Here is a 21041-nt window from a genome sequence, read left to right on the forward strand (position 1 = left end):
CAGTGAGAAATAAAAACACAGTAGTGATGTTGACAGTTTAATGTACTGTATAAATACAGTATGTACATGTTTCCAACCAGCTGGATAATATTTTTGACTATTAATGACATAAAAATACAGTATAACATCCTCTCTCCTCTTTTAAATATGTATATATACTGAATATTGGTAATTATTTTTTTAAACAATAGATAACACGTTCAAAAAGATAAAATAAAAAACAATAAAATGACGTTTGCACCATCATATGATCTATGTTAGCAATGACCAAAGTATTTAGACAGATACTGTCTTAAACTTTATCAGTAAAACTCCTTTAAGTAGGTGATTGATGATCATGTTCAGCATCATACTCAGTTCTTATTAATATGAAAGCCACAGATGTTGTTCATAGTTCATAGGCATTACGTCAGTACAGGTGCACCTATAGACAGGCAGCTAGATGCTTTGTAATAGTTTGTAATAGTTTGATTGAACAAACATTTGGTCAAACACAAATTTATGTAGGCATATGCACCATGCACAGTTTGACACAGGGCTCCTTTACAACATACAATAGGTAGACAAGACAGGTATTAATGCGGCACCTACCTTCAATCTGTAAAAAATATATTTATTCTTTTATTTTGGCCACTAAATATTAATGTTTTTATCTAAAAACTGACAGATAATAGCATAAAAATGCTGTTTTTAATTAATCTGAAGTAATTTTTCTGGCCAATAATCCAATATTCACCGTCTTTTAGCTCTGGTTTTGGTCTCTACCTGCTAAATGCTCCACTATGTTCACCAGCTAATCATAAACAACACGGTTAGAGCAGCAATAGTGAAACAATAAAGTGGTGGGCCGGACAGTTTAAACAAAGAGCTGGAATTCACTATGAAGCTCCGTAAAGCCGAGGGGAACAGAAGATTCAGGCTATAATACTCTGTAGGTATTTGATACCATTCTTATAATAAAAATGTGATTATAGCCGCTTTAAGGTTCTTATCTTTATTGTGCTTTAATGGTGCGTATTCCCACAAACAAATTTGCAATAAATCAAATTACCACAAACTAACTGGTGGGTCTGGGGCCTGCAGGTTTGCCCAGTTGGTGATCCAGCCCTGACTGTAGCATTGATACATCTCTAACAATTGTACTCATCATACAAACACAGTAAACTGGTTGAGAGGAGGACATGATTTCATCAAATGTTTACATTTAACACCCTAACATTGTAGGTCTTCTACTGACCTGATTTTAAATAAACTTTAACAAGAGTTTTCATTTCAAAGTCTGCCGAGTGTGCGTCACAAGTTCAGTTTAGTCGGCAGAAATCTGTGAAACTCTCAAAAATATAAACATATACGATTGATGTAATCTAAAAAAAAAAAAAAAACATTAAAATCCATTCGAAAAATGATCTCGAGGAGACCTGTTAGTGGATGCTGTGTAACTCGACTGGTGTCTGGTTCCCATGAGCCAGTCATGGGCGTGCAGAAGGTACAAGATGAGATCAGCAGCACTATCTCCACTCTGCACGATCCTCAGAGCGGTTCATATATGCTGTCCAATTATCCACCGCTCATATCTCTCTCTCATGTGTTTTTGTCTGGCCGTCGTCTCAGCTCCACAGAATCAGGTTTTCAGTTTTAGCAAAACCTGGATTCTCTCTGAGCTTCCAGTACGTCTCGTTTGTCAACCACACGTCCCGTCCACAGGCGTCTTTGGCTTTCCTGAAGAAGAAAATAGTAATCATTTACACACTTTAATATTGCTTTGATTCTTGTATTTGCACATGAGCACGGAAGGAAAACCTGAGAACATTTTTTTGTTTTCTAAATGGTTGTTTTCAGCTATATCACCATGAATCCAGTGTTCGCAATTGTGAGAATTTGCTGCTTTTCTTGGTCTTACATTATAGTAAATTCAATATTGTTGGGGTTTTGGACTGTTGATTGGACAAAACAAGACATCACCTTGTGTTCCAGGATATTGTGATGAGCAATTTTCCATTTTTGTAATTATTTATTGAGAAAATAATCACCAGATTAATTAATAACCAAAATAATCCTAAATTTTTATGGTCTCTATTGTCAATCATTCATGAATCAATCAAGATGATTTATTCATTTCTTGTGAGGCATTAAACAGATGATACATGATGGTTTGTTTCTATTAGCAGGTTTAATAAGATGAATAAAACTTACTTGAAAAAACGTGGAATGTGCTCTTCACCCTTTTTGCTCAGCTCTTTTCTCCGCTCCCTCTGAAATTCCTCTATTTCATCTTTCTTCATGTCTGATTCTTCCACCTTTCCATCCTCCAGCAACCTATGAAAAGAGGAACAATTTCAAGAATAACTTCACACTAAATCGACTTTTATAACTTAGTAAAGTACATGTACGTTAATACACTACCTATTAATCCTGGTCCCATTTTACAGTGATCATTAAAACACATTATTTTCCTTTTTTCACCAGAGAAAATCCAGTATTTTTGTCTTCTAGACGCTCAACAATGTCTAAGAAAATTTGATGTACCTTGGGACACGTTACCCCTGCAACTGAGAGCAGCAATTAGCAGAAATACTAAACTAGCAAAATATTACCTCTACTGCTGTTCTTGTACGCAAGTAGTTTACAGTGTTGATTAGTCAAACCTTCCCTACCATTTATATTCCAGATTCTGTCCCACTTTCCGCTGTCTCGCTGTGCTAAGCTAGCAGATGTTATATCTAAGCATTAAAACATCAGAAAACTGTTCAAATACATTAAGAAGTTTTCCCTACACCAACATCTCCAGCTCCGCTCACCTTTGGTCTGGGCGCAGGCGGCTGTCTGAAGGAGGCAGGAGAGGCTTCAGGTCCGGGGTGAGTTCATTCAGCTCCATGGCGAAGGTGGAGAAGCCATAGTACACCAGGTGATCCTTTGGCTGGGGATCTGTGGGGTGACATAAGACTCTCAGGTGAGCTGCTGCACAAACGTGACGTTTGGATTTATGCTGATTAGCATTAGGATTTGGCAAGAGGTATCATTTCACTTCACTTCCATTTAAACTCCTCAACCTCTAAAGTAGAATCTCAGCAATCAGGCTAATTACATCAACACATGAAACACCTCAAGGACAAACTGTCCTACATCTTGTTAGCGATCATTATGGACTCACTTGGCTTCCAGACACATTTCGGAGTGGGCAGAGTGTCACAGAAGATGCCTTCATGCCACAGACCTCCGAACCGGTGTATGATACTCCCACTTTGGTCCAGCACCGTGCCCTGCACCTCATTCTTGTTTGTTTCTGAACCCCAGTAACGAGACTACAACAAAGTACAAACACGTCAGTCTAAACCGTGAGATGTGCTGTGGAACCAAATACAGACAATTCAACTTGACACAAAACATCAGCACAAGGTTTTTATTCACCTTGACGAAGGTGATCTTGCAGGTGCAGACGTTGCTTTTGAGGTTGCGGATGGTGACCTCTCCATAATGCTCCAGATAGCGCTGCTGACTGAGGACGTTGTGGATGCAGGTCACTACTTTGTTCCACTCATAGTGGTCTCCATACCTGGACAAAACACGCAAATCCGGCAATTTAACAAGCAAAAATTCCTCTCACTGATTTGAATTTCTCAAATGTGAATGTTTTCTCTCTTTCATATCTTTTAATCTGAATATATTTGGGGTTTTTAGGGCTTTTTTCCCATTTTTTTTATTAAAAAGATTTATAAATTAGCCAAAAAAGTATTCAACAGAAAAATCAACAATTAAAATACTCATTAGTTGGGCATCCAGAAGTGATGGTTAAGGTGCATGCAATATAACTGCACCTTAGAAAGAACCATAATTGTTTTACATAAAGTCTGATCTTTTCTTCCATTTAACGGCTAGTATCATGCCTCACCTAACAGAGGCATCGCAGTACATTTGCAAACACACACAGCCTGGTGTTTACCTTGGAAGAGTGACATTAACCATCCCTGTTGGCAGAATCTCCAGTGACTTCCCCCAGAATTTATTTTTCCATCGCTGGTCTGATCAGGGATAAAAACAAGTGTTGTTGAGAATATTATTATATACAGTGGCAGCTTTTCAAATGCATCCCCAAAGCAAAGTTGGAGAAAATACATGTGATTAACAGCACTAACAAACACAAACATTTGGTCTCACCTTGCCAAAAGGAGTAGTTCTCTGATTCTGCGTGGCAGGCAGAGATGGGAGGATGGTGGCAGACCTGGTAAAGTATAAAGAAGAGGGCTAAGTTTAAGAATCCACTTAGAAGAATACACTTTTTTTTTTACATTTGCAGTAGTGCTTGTAAATACTTCCCCTTTAAAGTTCCCTTTAAGTTTAGCAGAGCAACTTTATCCAACTGTAAGCTTGTTTGTAAGCATTTTTTAAGGACTATATATCTTTTTTCAGCGTAATACAACAAGCACTGGAAGACTTTAATGCTACACAGCCATTATTAGTGTTTTTGTTCATACCTGTATAATATTACCTGTCCTGGGAAAGGGGATTTTGCTCACATACAATGATTTATAATCAATTATATTAATAGGAGCCACTGAATCATGATGTTATAAATATTGTAGTAGTATACTCATGAATATGTATCTAGAGCTAAGCTACATTACAATCTCCAGTAAAACTTTATAACAGGTCACTTAAATATCAGTTTCTTATGAATTACATTGTAAAGCTACTGTTCAAGAAATTAATGGCTTTGATGAGGACTGACATTTAATTACTTTCCACTTAATTGCCGATCACAGACCATCAAAATAAGTGACATTAAAACTAAATGACAACATAATTAGTTAATGATTTTATTAAAGCAATAAATCACCCAGTGTTGACTCATGCAGCTCCGTGCGGCTGAGACGCTCGATTACACCAAAAGGTGATTTATGTTAATTTACCAAGAGGGGATTATGGGGACTAAATTGTAATTCCCAATGGTATTTTCCCAGTTTTAAAATGTTTTTTTGGTTCCCCTGGAGTTGCCAGTCAGAGCTCTTAAAGGCTTTCATGGGTGTTAGACAAACAAGATATTCCTGAATAAGATATCGTGTAATAAAAGTTTCCTTCTTGAGATACCTGCTCGCTGATGAGGCGGAAGCCCCGGTCCTCTCTGATACACTCGTAGGTCTCCCCCAGCACCGGGTTAAAGGGCTTGTAGCGGTTTCTGAACATCGCAGTCGAGTAACCAGAGATTGCAAAGGCAGCAATGTAAACCTGTAAATGATATGTGCAATATATTTTATTTAATGTTTAAGGGATTATAGCAGTTTATTATTTATTCTTCTATGCCAGCAGTGCTTCCTTTTAAGATCTTATTGCTCAGTTAGTCCTACCCAGGTCCAACATTTCCCTTCATTTACTGATGCACTTGGTGCCTGTGCTTATCCTTTATAATCTTATTGTCTACCAAGTTTGTTGTTCTAATTTAATTCAGAGGTATGAGGGTGGGTAAGAGGGCTGCAACTATTAATAGTTTTCATTATATCAGTAAAAGGTGACGTCCTTAAATGTCTTGTTTTGCCTACAAACCAAAGAAAATATTATGAGAAGCTGAAATCAAAGAATTTTGGACTAAACAATTATATTATATATAGAAAATCAATGAATCGATGAATTGACTATTTATTGCAGTTCTAGTGGAAAAGAGATGTTATAATTACCAGGTAAAAATAACTGTCTCTGACTTCATTCTTTCACTATTATTATGTAGGATATGTATATTTTTAGGGAATATTATCAACATCTAAGCAGTCGTATACACAGATTAATCAGGGTTTCTACAACAAATCCCACTCAATACTACTACCAGCTGTCTTACATAACATATGTTTGAATAGTCTTACCATCCTCTGGTAGGGGTCCGGTGTATTGCTGGCAGTATCCAGCAGCTCACTGTACTCCAGCTCTTCACACAGCCTCTGCAGCAGGTTAACAGGCTCATTGAGAGCAGCAGGCATGGACACTCGAGCCAAGTCTTTACCTGAGGAGAAACAGCACGAGCCTCAGAAAAGTGACAAAAGTGACAAAAATGATTTACGTGTAACTGCAGAGGGGTGTGACTTATCAAAATGTCCTTGCCTATGTTGTTGTAGAGGATAGCCATGAGGCCCACATGGCTGTTGTCGGGACAGGTAGCGGGCAGGGTAGTTCGCCGGCCAGTGCTCTTGGCAACGACACTGTTAGGAGACTTGGAAATGCTGGCACGGTACTTCCGGGTGGCTGAGGCTGTAATGTTGGTGAAAGGAAATAATATTGATCAGAATTAAGTAATAAAGACAGAATTCTCATGCTAGTTGTATTAATTATCAATAACAAAAGGTTTGTGCCGTACTTTGACCAACTTTTGATAAATGTTATTGTCACTGCACTGTAACATTTACTCCTCTTTTCTTTTATTATAATTTTTTATGTTCCTTTTATATTTGGTCTTGATGCGTTTTATGTTTTTTGTAAACACACTTTGAATTAACTGGGTTGTTCAAATGTGCCGTACAAATAAATGTATCATGTAAAAATGCTAAGAAAGGGTTTGTTTAGCAGATATAATGTTTACCATGTTCACCATCTTAGTTTAGGGGGTTAGCATGCTAACATTTGCTAATTAGCATTTTAAAAAAAGCATTAATACTGCAGGCGATTAGTTATAAATCATAAAGATATAAGTATTGGACAGACTAAAGTGCTGACCTGATGATGGCGCTAGAGGAAATATTAAGGGGTCAACAAAGTTATTACCATTCATACAATGTCTAAACCAAATTTCATGGCAATCCATCCAATAATATTTTAAAAAGTGGTGGACTGACAGACAAACTGTCGCTAGTGTCTGTGGCTAAAAATGCTTCAACATACTCAGAACGGTCTCAATGCACACATAAAAAGAGTTTCTTTAAAAGTTATAAAGTTGTGAGAAAAAAAAACCACAGTAGCAGTCAGAGTAGCTGAAACTTCATGCACATGTAACCCACCATGTCCTTCCTCTGGCTCAGAGTTGGGGGTGCTTCCGTCACTAAGTCCTGATTCATCAGACACCTCAGAGGAACTACCACAAAGGACGTCATCGCTGGCGTCAAAATACTCCGCAGCCGAATCTGCTACTGAAGGAGGCCCGTGGGATGAATGCCTCCCCACTGCAGGCTAACGCCGAAGGAAGAGATAGAAGGAGGTGCAAAGAAAACCAGCCATCAAAAACCTGAAGGGAGTATGTGCCGGGGAATCCAGATCACAGGTGCCGTATGAATCTTACCTCAGCTAATGTATTAGAGTCGTGGATGTTGTTAGTTTCCCAGACTTCCTGCAGCTTCTGCCTCTCCTGGGACAGAGTTTCATGCACTGACTTCAGGGAAGCAAGCACTGAAGAGGAATAAAAGACAGAGACGTTTTTGTGGAAATTTGGACGTATATTCATGTCTTTTATTGTTAAAGTTACTACTCTCCATACTACCTTGCAGAAACCATGTCTGTCTGTGTGTATATATGCATGTTATCTGTTTTTCTGACCTCGTAGCGACATGGCGCAGATGTCCTGGTGGATTTTCTTGCCCTCAGGCGACAGTGTGACAGTAGGAGGGGACAGCTGGGAGTAGACGTAGTCAGGGATGGAGGGGACTGATGCACCAAGGTGAGACGAGTTGCTCAGGTGACTGGAAGACAGCTATGAAGTAAACAGAGGAGGATAGAAGATTCATTGGTTAATTTAACTGTTCCAGTGTTATCTGTTATGTTTGGTGTAATGGGGTAAAAGTGTCACAGTTGTATTCTGTTCTTCAGCAAAGAAGGTTTCAATCCTCAGCTCTCCAAACTGATACTACTAATATTTAATACTATGTGTGCATACTATCTAATATGAAGCATGTGTGAGAATATAAACAGGATTATGACTCCTAAAGGACTTGAAATACAGCTATTCACTTTCTTGCAGTTAGTTAGATGAGAAAATTGTAAACATGCCTGTACAGTAAATATGAAGCTATAAAGCCAGCAGTCTTTATGCTAAGCTAAGTTAACAGTCAAGTTTGCAGCTTGGTGAGGCCATAATGAAGCACACTTGTTCATTGAGCTAATTGCTAACATCATCATGTTACTAAGTGAGATTTAGAGGTGCTGGTTGTTACGTTTTCCACAGAGCCAGGCTAGCTGTTTCCCCTCTGATTTCAGTCAGTATGCTAAGCTAACCAGATGCTGGCAGTAGTGTCATATTTACTATACATTCATAATAGTGGAGAACTCTTCCTTTAGTACAAAGCGCAGTATTGACAGGAAAGCATGCAGATGGACGAATGGATGTCTCTCTTCAATTTCATGTGAAATTATTGTCAAACACAGGTGTAACTAATATATTTGTACCATTGAAATGTGCAAGGACCAAGGTATATTGGCTCTCTAGTAAAGTTTTATTTGTTTTATTGTTGTATTGTGCCCATATTTATCCTGGTGAAATCAATCAAACTGAATTGACCAAAATGGAACAGAGCCATCATTAATGCTATTAGTTACACCTGTGTTTTTCCTGCTATGACAGGTCACTCTGTACCTGTACTGTAGGACATAGTTAGAAGTCTTATCATTAATCAACTAATCAGGGATTTATTTACACTCAGATAATCAGGTTGGCTTCCTCTTTGTGGCTCAAACCTGGACCTGAGGAACCACAGCCCTGCAGGTTATCTGTCATACCAGCTACTCAACTGTGTTAACTCATTTAAATGAGGTCCTGTTTGTTTTGTAAGAAAGAAAACATTTAGAGCTGTAGTACTCAAACTAGCTGGCAGGATAGACAACCAAAAGTACTTTGGTTTCTAAAGAACAGGGTTGAAAACTACTAGCATCTAAACTAAATGCAGGTTTACATGATTGATCTATTTATTGACTTTACAATTCAAATGTCTCTATAAATCCAAATCAGGTCATTGCTATGTTCTATTATGTGGGAAGAACAAGATACTCTGATATATACATATGTTGTGGATGTTGAATGAAACACAAAAATCAATTACAACAAAACACATTTACCATTTTGACCTGAAAAAGGGCATTATCTTTTATGTCATTATTAATACAGTCACAATTCATTTTCAGGATGTTAAATGGAGAATACTGAATCATTTTTATGAATCAAATTGTCCCATGTTCAACCCATTGCCAACTCACCGATTTAGTAATCCCACGAATAGGCTTTGGATTAGAAAAAGGTCCCAAAATGTTACAGGAGGTTTGGGATGTCAAAAACTTAAACCCAATATGTTCTAAAAAAAAAAAAAAAGACCAGTAATAAGACTTTCAATCAAAATACCATTTAGTATTTCAAATAAACTTGACATGACAAATCAAAGGACTGAATCAATGTAAAACAATGTCATTCATGTCTTTTGGTCTAAATACAAAGAGTAATTTACATACCATTCCCAGTGCCTCCACTCTGGAAAGTGTGCGAGAGTGACCCCACATCTTCCCTGACCTCGACTTCTTCGGCTTCTCGAGCGAAAGATTCTGCATCAAAAAATTTAAAACCAAAATCTCATCATTAATAATTTTACTTTTCATGTGAAGCTCCTGAAAATAGAAGGAGTGATCTGAAAGTCAACCTGTATGCTGATGATGCGCTTTAAGTCTCCGTTAGTGAAAGCCTGGCCCGCATCCAACGTCTGGAGGCTCTGGATTAAACGGTTTAGCTCAGAAAGGTCCAAATGGCAACGGTTCAGCTCTGGAAGAAGACATCAGAAGTATATTCTTTTATTAATTTTCTGTGACCAATTGATCAGATAAGATTCCTGTGGTCATGATCAGTTTTTATGATGAAAAAAGGAAGGTTAGCAAGGACTCCACAGCTAAGAAAAACTGTTTGTGGATACTTTTACACATTTAGATATCATCAATCTTAGCTGTTCCTTTCAGGAGCTTTTAAATAAACAAAACAATAATTAAATGGTAAGAAGAAATCACTTTTATTCTGGTGGACAAAAACCTGAGATTAACCAATGAAAAACTTAATTAAAAAAAGTATATCTGCACTGAAAATACAGGATTTTAATGTGTCACATACTTTGCGTGTCCATTTATTCAGAGCAATAAAAAACAGAAATGCAAGACACAATTCCAAAAGAGTACGCCACCAATTTATCATTACACTCCTACAACAATGTCAGGCTCATGTAAAGCTCAGTTTAAAATCATCTCATACAAAATCAAAATAAGCAGGACCAGAAATATCATCGCATTTATTCCACAAATTCTTCTTCCTTGCCCTTTTGTTTGGGGTAATTGATTAGATTTTGCAATATTAAAAAGCTTTATAGTTCCCTTTTAAGGATATTTTTCTAAGATTATCCAGACCTTGTTAATTTGTGAATGTTGTGTCTTTGGGAGTTTCTGACAAATACCTTGCACACAGATGTCTGGGTTGTGACTTTGCTGCAGCCAGGCAGACACTTTGCTGTTCACAGCGGTGTTAGCTGAAGGCAGCGCTCCTGATGCTCCAGCTGAATCCGCCACGCCTGCAGAGCTCTGGTAACATGAATACAATCAGAAGAGGACACAGGAGTTAATCTAAGACTCGCTATGAGTCCCTGAGGATTGTTATTTTAGGTTTGACTCCATTTTTTATTTGATAGTCACCAAATCTCCATTTCTCTGAGCTTGTCCAGCTGCAGTGCTAAAGGACAAAGTCTGGAGGAAGCCGCTGTGAAGAGTAGCTGCCTCATTCTTCTTGTACAAGCGGTGCGCTTGTAGCTTGGTTACCCAAATGTAGAAGATTTCATGGCTCTTTGCCTTGGAGAGACAAAAAAGTATTTTTAATCTGAAGGCACACTATTTGTCAAACACTTATTTGTTTGACAAATAGGAGCAGAATTTGATCATTTACCTTCATATGATAGAGAATGTCTCCTGCATCCAAGTCGATCCGATTAGATTTCTTATTTATCGACATCACTGCAAGGCTAACATCCAGGGAGCCCTGTACCCTTCCCCTGGAGACCTTTGATGGGAAAAAAAAGTATGTGTTCAAAGTGTTTTCAAATCTAGTTGTTGAACATATCCTGTTATAAAATGTCATGTTCACTTACATCTTGCTGATTTCTGGAGTAACGCAGGATTCCTGCTTCCAAGACAAAGTATCTCTGAAAAAGAGATCAAACGCAATTTTTTTATTTACTTATTTATTTTTATAAAGCTGATTTTATTCCTAAAGTCAACATCTTGACATTCAGGATGACAGAGTGGATGTATTTCTCACCTTGTGCCAACCTTTAAGAGGCCACTTCCTCCTCTTGAGAAGATATCCCTCACAGAGACCCGGGATGGTCATATCATGTTCACCTCCTGTCTGCATGTCTACCTGAAGGTCGTCGATCACTTCCCAATCCTTGATAATCTATGGACAGCACGGAATGGGGAAAAACACTTAATTACTTTTTTGTACTGACGTCTTACAATTAGGATTGTGTATTTGAATTTGGGGGTAGCAAAAAGGAAAATACATCTAGTTCATTTTCTTCTCTATTATACACATTATGATGATTTGACATTGTCAGTTTTTCATGAAACGGCTCGACAAAACCTTGAAATATTCTTGTGCACAAAAAAGTGTTTAATTTTGGTGCGTTTAAGAGAGCAAGCTTTGTCTCAAAAGCTCAGAAAAGAAGGCAAGATGGACCAGTCAATTACTTTGACTTCCCTAGGACTGTTGATAACGAGATTCTTATTATTAATCAGTTAATTTTGTCTAAAAATCTGATACATGAAATGGTATTATTTACTTTTTGGCTCTTTAAAAGTGCTGTTTGACTGTGTAAATGCTGTATTTTGAGTGTGGTTTAAATTAATTTGCAGTGTCCTGTAAGACCATACATACATACATAGTTGTATGCATGACACAGTGATAAAATTAAACATCATCATCACAATAACACTGATTTTATTACAGCATATTTACTGCCTTTCACATAAATAGACAGACTCACTCATTTCAGGGGATTCATGCTAAATAACGACTATAATTCAGAATAAAAACAACTGAAACTTAAACACAAGTCAGATGTTATTCTGGGCCTTCTTCTGGTTCGGAGTGCCCTTAAAGATCTAAACTGACACAAATCCTCAAACCTGTCTGGATTGGCGAGATGACAGAGTGCTGCTGCTCCGAGAGTGGGACGGCTTCCACGTCGTCTTCTCCAGGCCGCTCGCCACTGATTGGCTGCGGTTGAGTGAAGATCCGTGTGAATCCATTTCAGGGCGCGGGGCTCGGACTCCCCTTCCTTTCGCAATTGGCTGGTTGTTCGGAGAGATCAGCTGCAATCTGCGAAAAAAAAGATCACATGAAATGTCAGGATGAGTAGATTAGCCAGTGAAAGAATATTCCCCTGACATCTAAATATTAATGATTCTTTTTATTATTTGTTTATTGTTTAGTAAACAAAATATCAGAAAAATTAGTTAATGAGTTCAAATAGTTTTTTCAGTGGTGAAAAGTACATTTACGTAAGTATTTCCATTTTATGACACTTTATATCTCTACTCCACCATTTTTTAGAGGAAAAATATTGTACTTTTTACTTAGTATCTTCACCTTGACCAGCTACAACTGTTAACTCCTGCTTAAATGGATCAATAATAATGATCCAATAACACTGACAGGGCCTTTCTGCATTAAGTGTACTTTTACTTTGAGTCCATTTTGGTGCTAATACTTCTGCACTTAGTGGCTTATTGCTACTTCAATGACTACATGTGATGTGAATACTTCTATTAATCCTTCTTCTGACTGACCCCAGTTCAAAACACACGTCCATGACAGCTGGTCAAACTCCATCTGCTGATGAAGATCGTGTGACATGAATCAACAGCTCCAGAATAGCTACTAAATGAAGCTTGATGATATTCATTTTACGATGTGATAAAACAGAAAATCTTCACATTATGGCATTTTTTCCTGATAATTACCTTTTGAAAATGAATCTATTATTTAGTTACTGCTTATCAATTAAACATCATGGCCTACATGGAATATGTTAGAGTCTGATATTGTCCTTTATGAAGAGCTGTGTAATGATCCACGAGGGCGAGACAGCTCCACGAGCAAGAAACCAAAGAGAAAGTGTTAAATAGGCTCAAAGCAGGAGCAGGAGACGAGCTAGGACTCTGTGTAATCCAGTTACCTAACAGAGGTGGGAGCTGAGCTCTCGGTTCCTGTGATGTTTTAAATGCTGCCTGGATACACTATCCTCATCTAGATCACTCTGGATCTTAAAGTCACCAACACTGAGCACTTCACTGAATAACAAAACAAAATATTCAGACAATTGATGTGGCAATATTTGAGATTTTACATGTTATATTTCTACATGAATATGACCAAAAATTATGTATTTGAGTTGCTAAATGTTTCCTTTGTAATATTCTTGATTTAAAAACAGGAACAGTCTATGAAGATGTGGAGTCATTCTTGCGGTTGCTGTGTCACAGAATAATCTGTTAATCTTTTGAACAAACATGGGTGGAGCGGTTAAAAAAGACACAAACACCCTAAAACATGCTCCAATCAAGTAAATAAGATCGATGTAAAACATGATTTTTTTTGCCAAAATAGTGATTAATTTAGAAGTTTAGGCTTCAAATCAGACAAACTTGGATACTGTATGTAACACCATGGCCATAACCGCCTGAAGGCCGGGCAGAGGATTACCAACCTATGCTTAATTGGTTTTTCAGAGGATGTTTTTAGCCACTTGCCACTCGGATACGGACAAACACAATCCCAAGGCCAAGAGCAGTAACACAACATAGTGCTGACCACAATCACAACAGAGGAAAACAGATAAATGTTTGTAGGATTGGCATCAAAGCACTTTGAACAATGATAATTATTAATAATAATAATAATCCTCATTTCCTTTAAATAAACACTTTTTACAGCAAGTTTAGTGCTTTACAGACGTAAAAACACAAACTCTGCAGTACAATTACAGGACAGAATAACTACAGTGCAGTGCTTTGATGGCAAAAGGTTCAAAACCTCGATAAAGACTTGAAGCACAACATGTTTGAGACAGTGACCACGTTTTGTTTGCATGGAGAAAACGTTGCACACATGCATCTGCAGCATCGCAGTCTGTTTAATTTGGGAATTTCCAACCTTATTCACTCAATAGGTAAGTTACTACGTTGAGGAGTCTCCGTGTGTTTAGTGTATTTTTGGTGTTTTTTATTATTATATCTTGTATTTTTCTATTTTATTTTGTTATTTAATGTGTATTTCTATCTGGAGCTGCTGTAACGAGTGAATCTCCCCCCAGTGTGGGATTAATAGAGTCCCTATGAAGATGTGAAGAATATAGGCCGTCTGAATGGATACGCAGTGAATGGTGCGTTACATCCAAACTTGATATCCCTCTAAATCTGGACAGAACCCGCCTGGCTTGCTGTTACATAAGGACAGGAGAGGATAACAGTAACTGATCTAAGTGATGAAAGCATGTGGTGGAAACAGGATGAAAGGATTTGTAGGTTTCTGAGCTTGCTTACTCACTGAAGAAAATAAAGAATATTCTACAAGTTTAAAAACAAATCGGTTTTGATCTTAAAGTTACTGTTTCCACAAGAGTAAAGACTATAATTTAAGATTGTTAAAAAGAAAAGAAGAAAGAAGGAAAAAGGTCCATGTAACTTACTGTGATCGATTGTTTACAGAATAGGTGTCGTAGTTAGATACAGTCGAGGTTGTGCACTTTGAGGAAATGTAATTAAAAAGTAATTTAAATCAGATTTTCAAAAAGTAATAAGGAATTAAAACGTTGAGAATGCCATTTTTCCTCCCAGACGAGAGATAAAGATACACAAACTGATGGATAGGTGACACAATGAGCTCCTTACATGGAAATGGGAGCCAACCAAACAAGTCAGCCAAGGTAAAGGATGTATCGGGGGGTTGGGATGCAGAGATTATGACAGCTATAATCTCGTTTTTTGGAATAAAAACTGCAGCAAAATAAAAGATCAGCAAAAGGATCAGATATTTATGAATGAGTGTGAGATTTCTCCACATGTGCAGTACAGATATTACCAATTTTTTTATTTAGATCAAATGACTCAGTGTGCTTGTGATCCAAAATCAGAGGTGAGAACATGTAAATGATTTATACCTAACAGGACAGAAGCACATTGTCTTCCAACAGCTGTGGAAGTGTGTGAGGATGTCTGTCCCACACACACACACACACACACACACACACACATACAGACACACACTGCATTTGTTTTGACAGACAAGTACAATCAGGAAGCAGCTACTCTGATATTTCTGAGTATCTTTACTTGATGTCCCACGAGTGCTTTAGGGTCCATGTGAACTATTCAGGGCCGCACAATCTCTTATCCAAAGCCCATTAAGAAGTCCCGGCACACAGAGAAGTGGACGTTTTAAGACTGTTTTTTGGTATTTTATCAATATGAACAAAGAGCCACGATGCATTGACTACAGATATTACAATTTAACACATATCATATCGACATTATATCAAATATTCTGGTGTTTTGGTTCGGTAATTTGCGTCAGAACTTAACCCAAACTTTTACATATCCGTGTTTTCGGTGCAAGATAACGTTAAAAAAGACCTGGAGAGAAGTCTTACCTGAAATTCACCTCCGACTCTCATCATCTGTTGCAGTCCTGTGCGCCTGATAAACCCAACAAGTGTCTCATTTGGCGTTTAAGAAACTGCGGCAAATCACCGTTCCGACGCAGAAAACGTTTTTCCATCGAAAACAGTTAAAGAAAGAAAAAAAAAACGTCAAACTACATGTTACTTCCACAAGATAATCACTAATTCTGATCACATAATCTCACCGGCCGTGCCCTCTCTCCCGGTGATTGACTCGAGCTCAAATCCAAGGAGAGCTGCGCGTCGGAGGCAGCGCGCGCCGTGCGCAATGTGTCCTGGGCATTATCCGCATTAGCTGGAATTACACTGAGTGTCTAGCAGGGATGTAGTGGAGGGTAAATCCAGCCAACCTCAACTCACTCTACACACCTAGTTTACTCGTTTTAAAGCAAAAATAGGATGTTAAATAGGGCTTTACTGTACTAGGATGTTATTAAATATGGTTAAATATGGTGTTTTAAGGGGGAATTTGGGTTTATGTGTGTTGATAATTTTATCAAAAACATAAATATTTGTTGATACGGGTTCTTATTAGTCCAACATTCATTGCAGGTTATAATCTGACCTTTATTTACCATTATACCAACAGTTTTATGGTGCGGTTGAGCCTTCCTTCTCTGCTTTCTGCAGCAATTTGTGATAAAACATCAAAATCAAAGCGATTAAATTATTTTAATCTGTCAAAATAGAGATTTAACACACATTTACTTTGGTTTTCTGGATCTAAATGTGTTCTGGGACCTTCCCTCTTCTGCAGAGGAGTGTGGTGTTGAAGTGAGTGCCTGAGTCTCCCATTAGAAAGGCGGGCCATTAGACTAACTGACCCAGATTAACATGCTGTAATCTGCAGATTAGTGTATCAGAATCTGTGACCACTTGTGTTTATTTTGACTGGAGTGGTTTTCATGATGCTACTTATGCCTTACAACAATGCTGCCACTCCAGCTGGTATTCTCCTTCAGGGACCCCTTTTATCAATGATGACCCCTGACTGACATATTTAATGGATATTTTATATTGTATAGCAGGTAAACTGTACAATTAACCCAATCAAAAAGACTTAATAGGCTTCTTTTTGACCAATTCAGTGTTTTCTTCTCTCTGATACTTGACCACTGTTATAATACAGCTTGAGTTCAGGTCGATGTATAGATATTAACTAATACACTGTAATGCGATAGGTTATTTTAAATCAGAAAAACTGTTGAAAGATCCTCAAACTCAAGTTTGTAAGTTAAATACAAAATCTTTTTAAATACAAATATCAAAATTAAGCCAGTGTCACTTAAAATTACTAAAGCTACTTAATCAAAAATGTTTTTAACTTAGTTAGTTTTACTTAAAATGTTCAATGTAATCAGTTTAAACAATTATGAGTATAATTTATCTGGTTTTACAGTGAAATATAATCTTTAAAAATGACAATTTCATTTAGTTTTCTTCACAGAAATGAATGAAACACTGATATTTAGGCCTACTGTGTATATTTTTTAGGTTGTCTTACACCCCTTAAATTTAAGAAAGCCTCCCGACCCCAGGTGAAGCTTTGGACGACCCTTTAGGGAGAGTCCCGACCTCCACGTTGGGAACCACTGCTCTACTTTAATACTGTATCAAATGTAAAAATTAGACTTTTAACTTAAAGATCCCATCCAGACACATATTTAGACACATAACAAAAAGGAATCTACTTCTTCTACCTCATTAAAAATACAAGAATCTATGAAATATGCAAATTTAGTTAATTTATTAAGTTTTCCTGCTGCACACAAGATGTCTCCTCCTTCAATGTAAAGTCCACTCTCAGGGTCTGTGCACCAGTGGATCACATTGTAGAAGCTGGATACTGAACCAGGACTGACAAATCATGCTCGTAGACTCGATTTTCCATGAGTACAGAGAAACTTTCCACTTTAAGCAGCTGAACGTGAAAACATCCTTCTAGTGTCAAACTCTGCACAGACATCATTCCAACATCACACTGCAGGAACAAGAAGAAACACGGATTTCTGACAATTAGAAATTCCAATTTTAAACACGTCTGATTAATCCAAACATCTTAAATCCCCAAAACAATGAGAGATTGTGTTGACATAGTTTATTTATATGTGACCATATCCTTAAATAAAGGAATTCCTTTGCAGCACTGTCCATACAACACTTCCACTGAGAGGTTGCGGTGCACTGAAAACAGTCAACAGCAGCCACAGTGCCCCTATGGGTGGATGCACATTGTACAATTTAGTCTAATTTAGCACCAATTGAATTGCTCCATTCAAATTTTTAAGATTTTTGTTTTTGCAGAGTTCTTCTAATCTTAAAAAAAAAAAGTTGCCTGGAACTTTTGGCACTAAATTTATAATAAAATCTAAAGTGTGCATCCAACCCAGCAGTCCCCTTGTCGTTCCAAGCAGCAGGAAATCTGCGAGGCAACGGTCCCGGTAGTTTCCTCCGAAGCTCTACGTGGCCTCCTCCACGCTGTCGTCCGAGCTCTGCTGTTTGACGTGCTGCTGGAGCAGGGCGGACAGGTGGACCGGGTGGCGCTGCATCAGGGAGGCCGTGTGGGAGGTCAGCATCGTCAGCCCGCTGACCAGCTCGCCCTGGACTACGGTGATTGACGGCAGTTTGGAGTAGCTCACTACCCCTTGTGCACTCAGCAACGTGTTGTCTATACAGGCTCCTGTTGAGGGAAGAGCAGCGTGGTGGTCAGTGAGCTGCAGTTAAATGTCTTTAACACAATTTGTTAAATACGTTTTTGACTAAAATTAATGAATATTCAACAAGAGATGTTGGATTCATCCTGTGTTTGGTATTAAATCTGGATTTTATCTTACTCCAGCAGACTGAAACTGTTAGTAAATTAACTGATTGACTGAAATATTTTGACTTTTTAGTTCACTTATCAAACATTTGCCAGCCTTAAACGTCAGTAGTTGCTGCTCTCTATCATTTTAAATTCATTATCTTTGAGGTTTTCTGACAACATACATTTGGTTTCCAGGAATTTAAGATATCTATATATAGATATTAATCATTATTTGACATTTCATACACTTGATTCTACATTAAAAAACAGTTTATATATATTTGTAGATTATGAAATTATGAAAACACTAGACTCTTCAGGAGTTAATGTATTTATATCTCAATCACAGATATACTGAAAATGTTCTTTCAAGCAAACAAGTTGCAATGTTTGACGAGTAATGAAAGCTCAGGTGTGGAATTAATTTTACCAGTTAAGTCTTTAGTGGGACTGCTGCATTATATTATAAAACTAATTCACAACAAGAAGGTAATCAGTTATTTAAGTGGTGGTTACTCTCAAAAGCCTTTTAGTTTTATAACTTTAACTGTTTGCAAAGACACCCTCAGAGTAATAAATAGTTTTATAACAATTAAATAAATGCGTGCAGACACAGAAGACGAACGTACCCACGAGTATCATCTGTGGACTGGCTCTCAGAATCGTCAGCATCTGCTTCACCTTTGGCTCTTTACTAACAAACAGGACTATCGGGCCGATGAACAGAGGAGCCATGTTACAGTAAACGCTGCTGCTCAGGAACGACCTTGCGACCTGGAAAAAAAAAAGAGCACAATTAAAAAGATTAGAATAACTTTAAATGATCCTAAAGGTGGAATTAGGTTGTGTTGTGTCTTCTGAGTAAAGGAAACACATAATGGTTTATCTTACTAATAAACAATAGCAACAGTCTCATCATCTATCTACTGTCTGATCAAGCTACACAGGGGAAGACCTCAACGTCACAATCAACACACTTAGTAATAAGCAATTAGCAATTTTCGCATTACCGGGTTGGGGAAGAACCTGACAGTGATGCCGTGTTTATAAAGTCTGTGCCTGAGAGTCAGCATGTCTTCAGCATTGCAGGCGTTGTTCTGGACCACAGCGACCATCTTACAGTCCTGGAACATTTTCTCCAATTGCTTTTTCAAGAGGATGGCGAAAGGAGATTCCTGGTGGAGCAACGAGAGAGAGAGAGAGAGAGAGTTTGTCTCACAGGGAAGTGGATTTCAGTAAAGCTACTGGTTTGGTAAAGAGATGGTTTGAGGTTTGAGGACGATGTTTCTACAGATATCATCTGAATATATTCTACATTAATGCACTTGTATGTCTCTTTTTTTTTAATTTAACTTCACAAGCAGCTGTACTTTGTAAAATAAAAAGTTAACAAATGATTGCACAAAACTGTAAATCCTGATGAAATTACAAGTTTGAGTTTCACATCAATCTTGAATAAAAGTGCAATTATAGAGTGACTGACTGAAGTATATTTATAATAGGGCTGCACGATATGTGAAAATAAATATTAAAACCATGACGATGTGACATTTGTTTTCTTACACAAGATTTTTAGGCCAGGGCATCTCTTCAGAACTACAATACTTAATAATAATCCTGTCACATATTTTACCTGGAATATTTATATTTTACTGGGATTAACTGTGCAGCAAACCTCTGCAGGTTGCAGCCTCTTGTGGAAGCTACAGCAGCAGATACAAACCTGTGCATGAGGAATAAGAAGCCCAGCAGTCAGATGAGTCTAATGCTTTGCTGTGCACAAACTTTCTGGCTCTGGGAACGGGATGAACATTACCTCCTGGACTCTTTTGGTTTCGGATGGATATGCGCCGGGAGGAAAAGGCCGCTTCGGAGGGACGTACTCAGTGACAGCCAGGATCTTCTGCTTGAGGAGGTGCATCGGTCTCCTGTGGCGAGTCACCGCCTTGGAGCCGTGGCGAACACTCTGTGTGAGGGGAAGCCATCCTGAAACAGGGCACACAGTCTGTTACACAGTCTGTTACACAGCCGCTCACACAACACTCAACCTGCAGCCTGGAGGCTGCGGTGCTGCACACACACAGCTGTGTTGTTTTGGCTCTACGTTACCTGGTTTCGGTAGTAATTTTGCACACAAGGTCGCCGCCATGTTCAGCAGGAAAAGTCTGATTCAGGAAGTGACGACTGCGTAAATGCTGCATTCAGGGCCGCGTCGGACGTAAGACAATCCCATCTAAACCAATCCTATTTTATTTATTTGTTTTTTACATATTTTATAATCACCAACAAGCAAATGCAGATACAAACAAAACAATGTAGAGCTAATTTGTTAATGTATAAATCAGGAATATCGGTTTTAATATCGAATTTTGTTTATGTTTCTTTCATTTTACCACCAGTTTGTTGACACTTGTGTGACAGCAAATGGAAGATATTATATCATAAATGTCCGCGAGATTAAATCAATTTATTATCTTTTTAACTGGGAGCTAACACATCATTGAATCCAAGGAGTGTCTGACGAGGTCTTATAAAAACAGATATGACTTGAATGCAGCATGACGTCATCG

At 38.0% G+C, this 21041-nt stretch overlaps 2 protein-coding genes across 3 annotated transcripts; both read right to left on the minus strand.

Moving 5' to 3' along the window:
- Positions 1–24: 24 nt before the first annotated feature.
- osbpl7 (oxysterol binding protein-like 7) lies at positions 25–15914 on the minus strand. Of its 2 annotated transcripts, XM_051418260.1 has the most exons (23): positions 15636–15914; positions 12112–12304; positions 11243–11380; positions 11073–11126; positions 10871–10984; positions 10624–10776; positions 10389–10512; positions 9594–9712; positions 9409–9498; positions 9160–9183; positions 7510–7663; positions 7256–7362; positions 6978–7146; positions 6088–6234; positions 5853–5989; positions 5086–5223; positions 4156–4219; positions 3941–4019; positions 3409–3553; positions 3152–3302; positions 2799–2925; positions 2194–2316; positions 25–1719 (listed from the first exon to the last, which is right to left on the minus strand). In XM_051418260.1, exons 2-23 carry the CDS (start codon positions 12232–12234, stop codon positions 1608–1610), a joined length of 2592 nt encoding a protein of 863 aa, XP_051274220.1. In that variant the 5' UTR covers positions 12235–12304; positions 15636–15914; the 3' UTR covers positions 25–1607. The 2 variants fall into 2 exon arrangements, with proteins under 2 accessions (XP_051274220.1, XP_051274221.1); XM_051418261.1 differs by lacking the exon at positions 9160–9183 and having other exon boundaries at positions 15636–15913.
- Positions 15915–17397: 1483 nt separating this feature from the next.
- Positions 17398–20739, minus strand: mrpl10 (mitochondrial ribosomal protein L10). Its single transcript, XM_051418284.1, has 5 exons — positions 20581–20739; positions 20288–20457; positions 19482–19646; positions 19101–19245; positions 17398–18345 (listed from the first exon to the last, which is right to left on the minus strand). Exons 1-5 carry the CDS (start codon positions 20618–20620, stop codon positions 18125–18127), a joined length of 741 nt encoding a protein of 246 aa, XP_051274244.1. The 5' UTR covers positions 20621–20739; the 3' UTR covers positions 17398–18124.
- Positions 20740–21041: the final 302 nt, after the last annotated feature.

Source organism: Dicentrarchus labrax, unplaced genomic scaffold (genome assembly GCF_905237075.1).
Source record: "Dicentrarchus labrax unplaced genomic scaffold, dlabrax2021, whole genome shotgun sequence".
NCBI classification, from domain to species: domain Eukaryota; kingdom Metazoa; phylum Chordata; class Actinopteri; family Moronidae; genus Dicentrarchus; species Dicentrarchus labrax.

Excerpts from the sequence above, each read along its gene's own strand:
- osbpl7 (XM_051418260.1), bottom strand. The coding sequence starts at position 12,234 with ATGGATTCACACGGATCTTCACTCAACCGCAGCCAATCAGTGGCGAGC. Across the intron at positions 10,777-10,870 it reads ACATTCTCTATCATATGAAG|GCAAAGAGCCATGAAATCTT; the intron begins GTAAATGATCAA and ends TGTCTCTCCAAG. Across the intron at positions 4,220-5,085 it reads TCCGCCTCATCAGCGAGCAG|GTCTGCCACCATCCTCCCAT; the intron begins GTATCTCAAGAA and ends ATACTTTACCAG.
- mrpl10 (XM_051418284.1), bottom strand. The coding sequence starts at position 20,620 with ATGGCGGCGACCTTGTGTGCAAAATTACTACCGAAACCAG. Across the intron at positions 20,458-20,580 it reads AAAATTACTACCGAAACCAG|GATGGCTTCCCCTCACACAG; the intron begins GTAACGTAGAGC and ends GCCCTGTTTCAG. Across the intron at positions 19,647-20,287 it reads AAACCAAAAGAGTCCAGGAG|GAATCTCCTTTCGCCATCCT; the intron begins GTAATGTTCATC and ends TTGCTCCACCAG.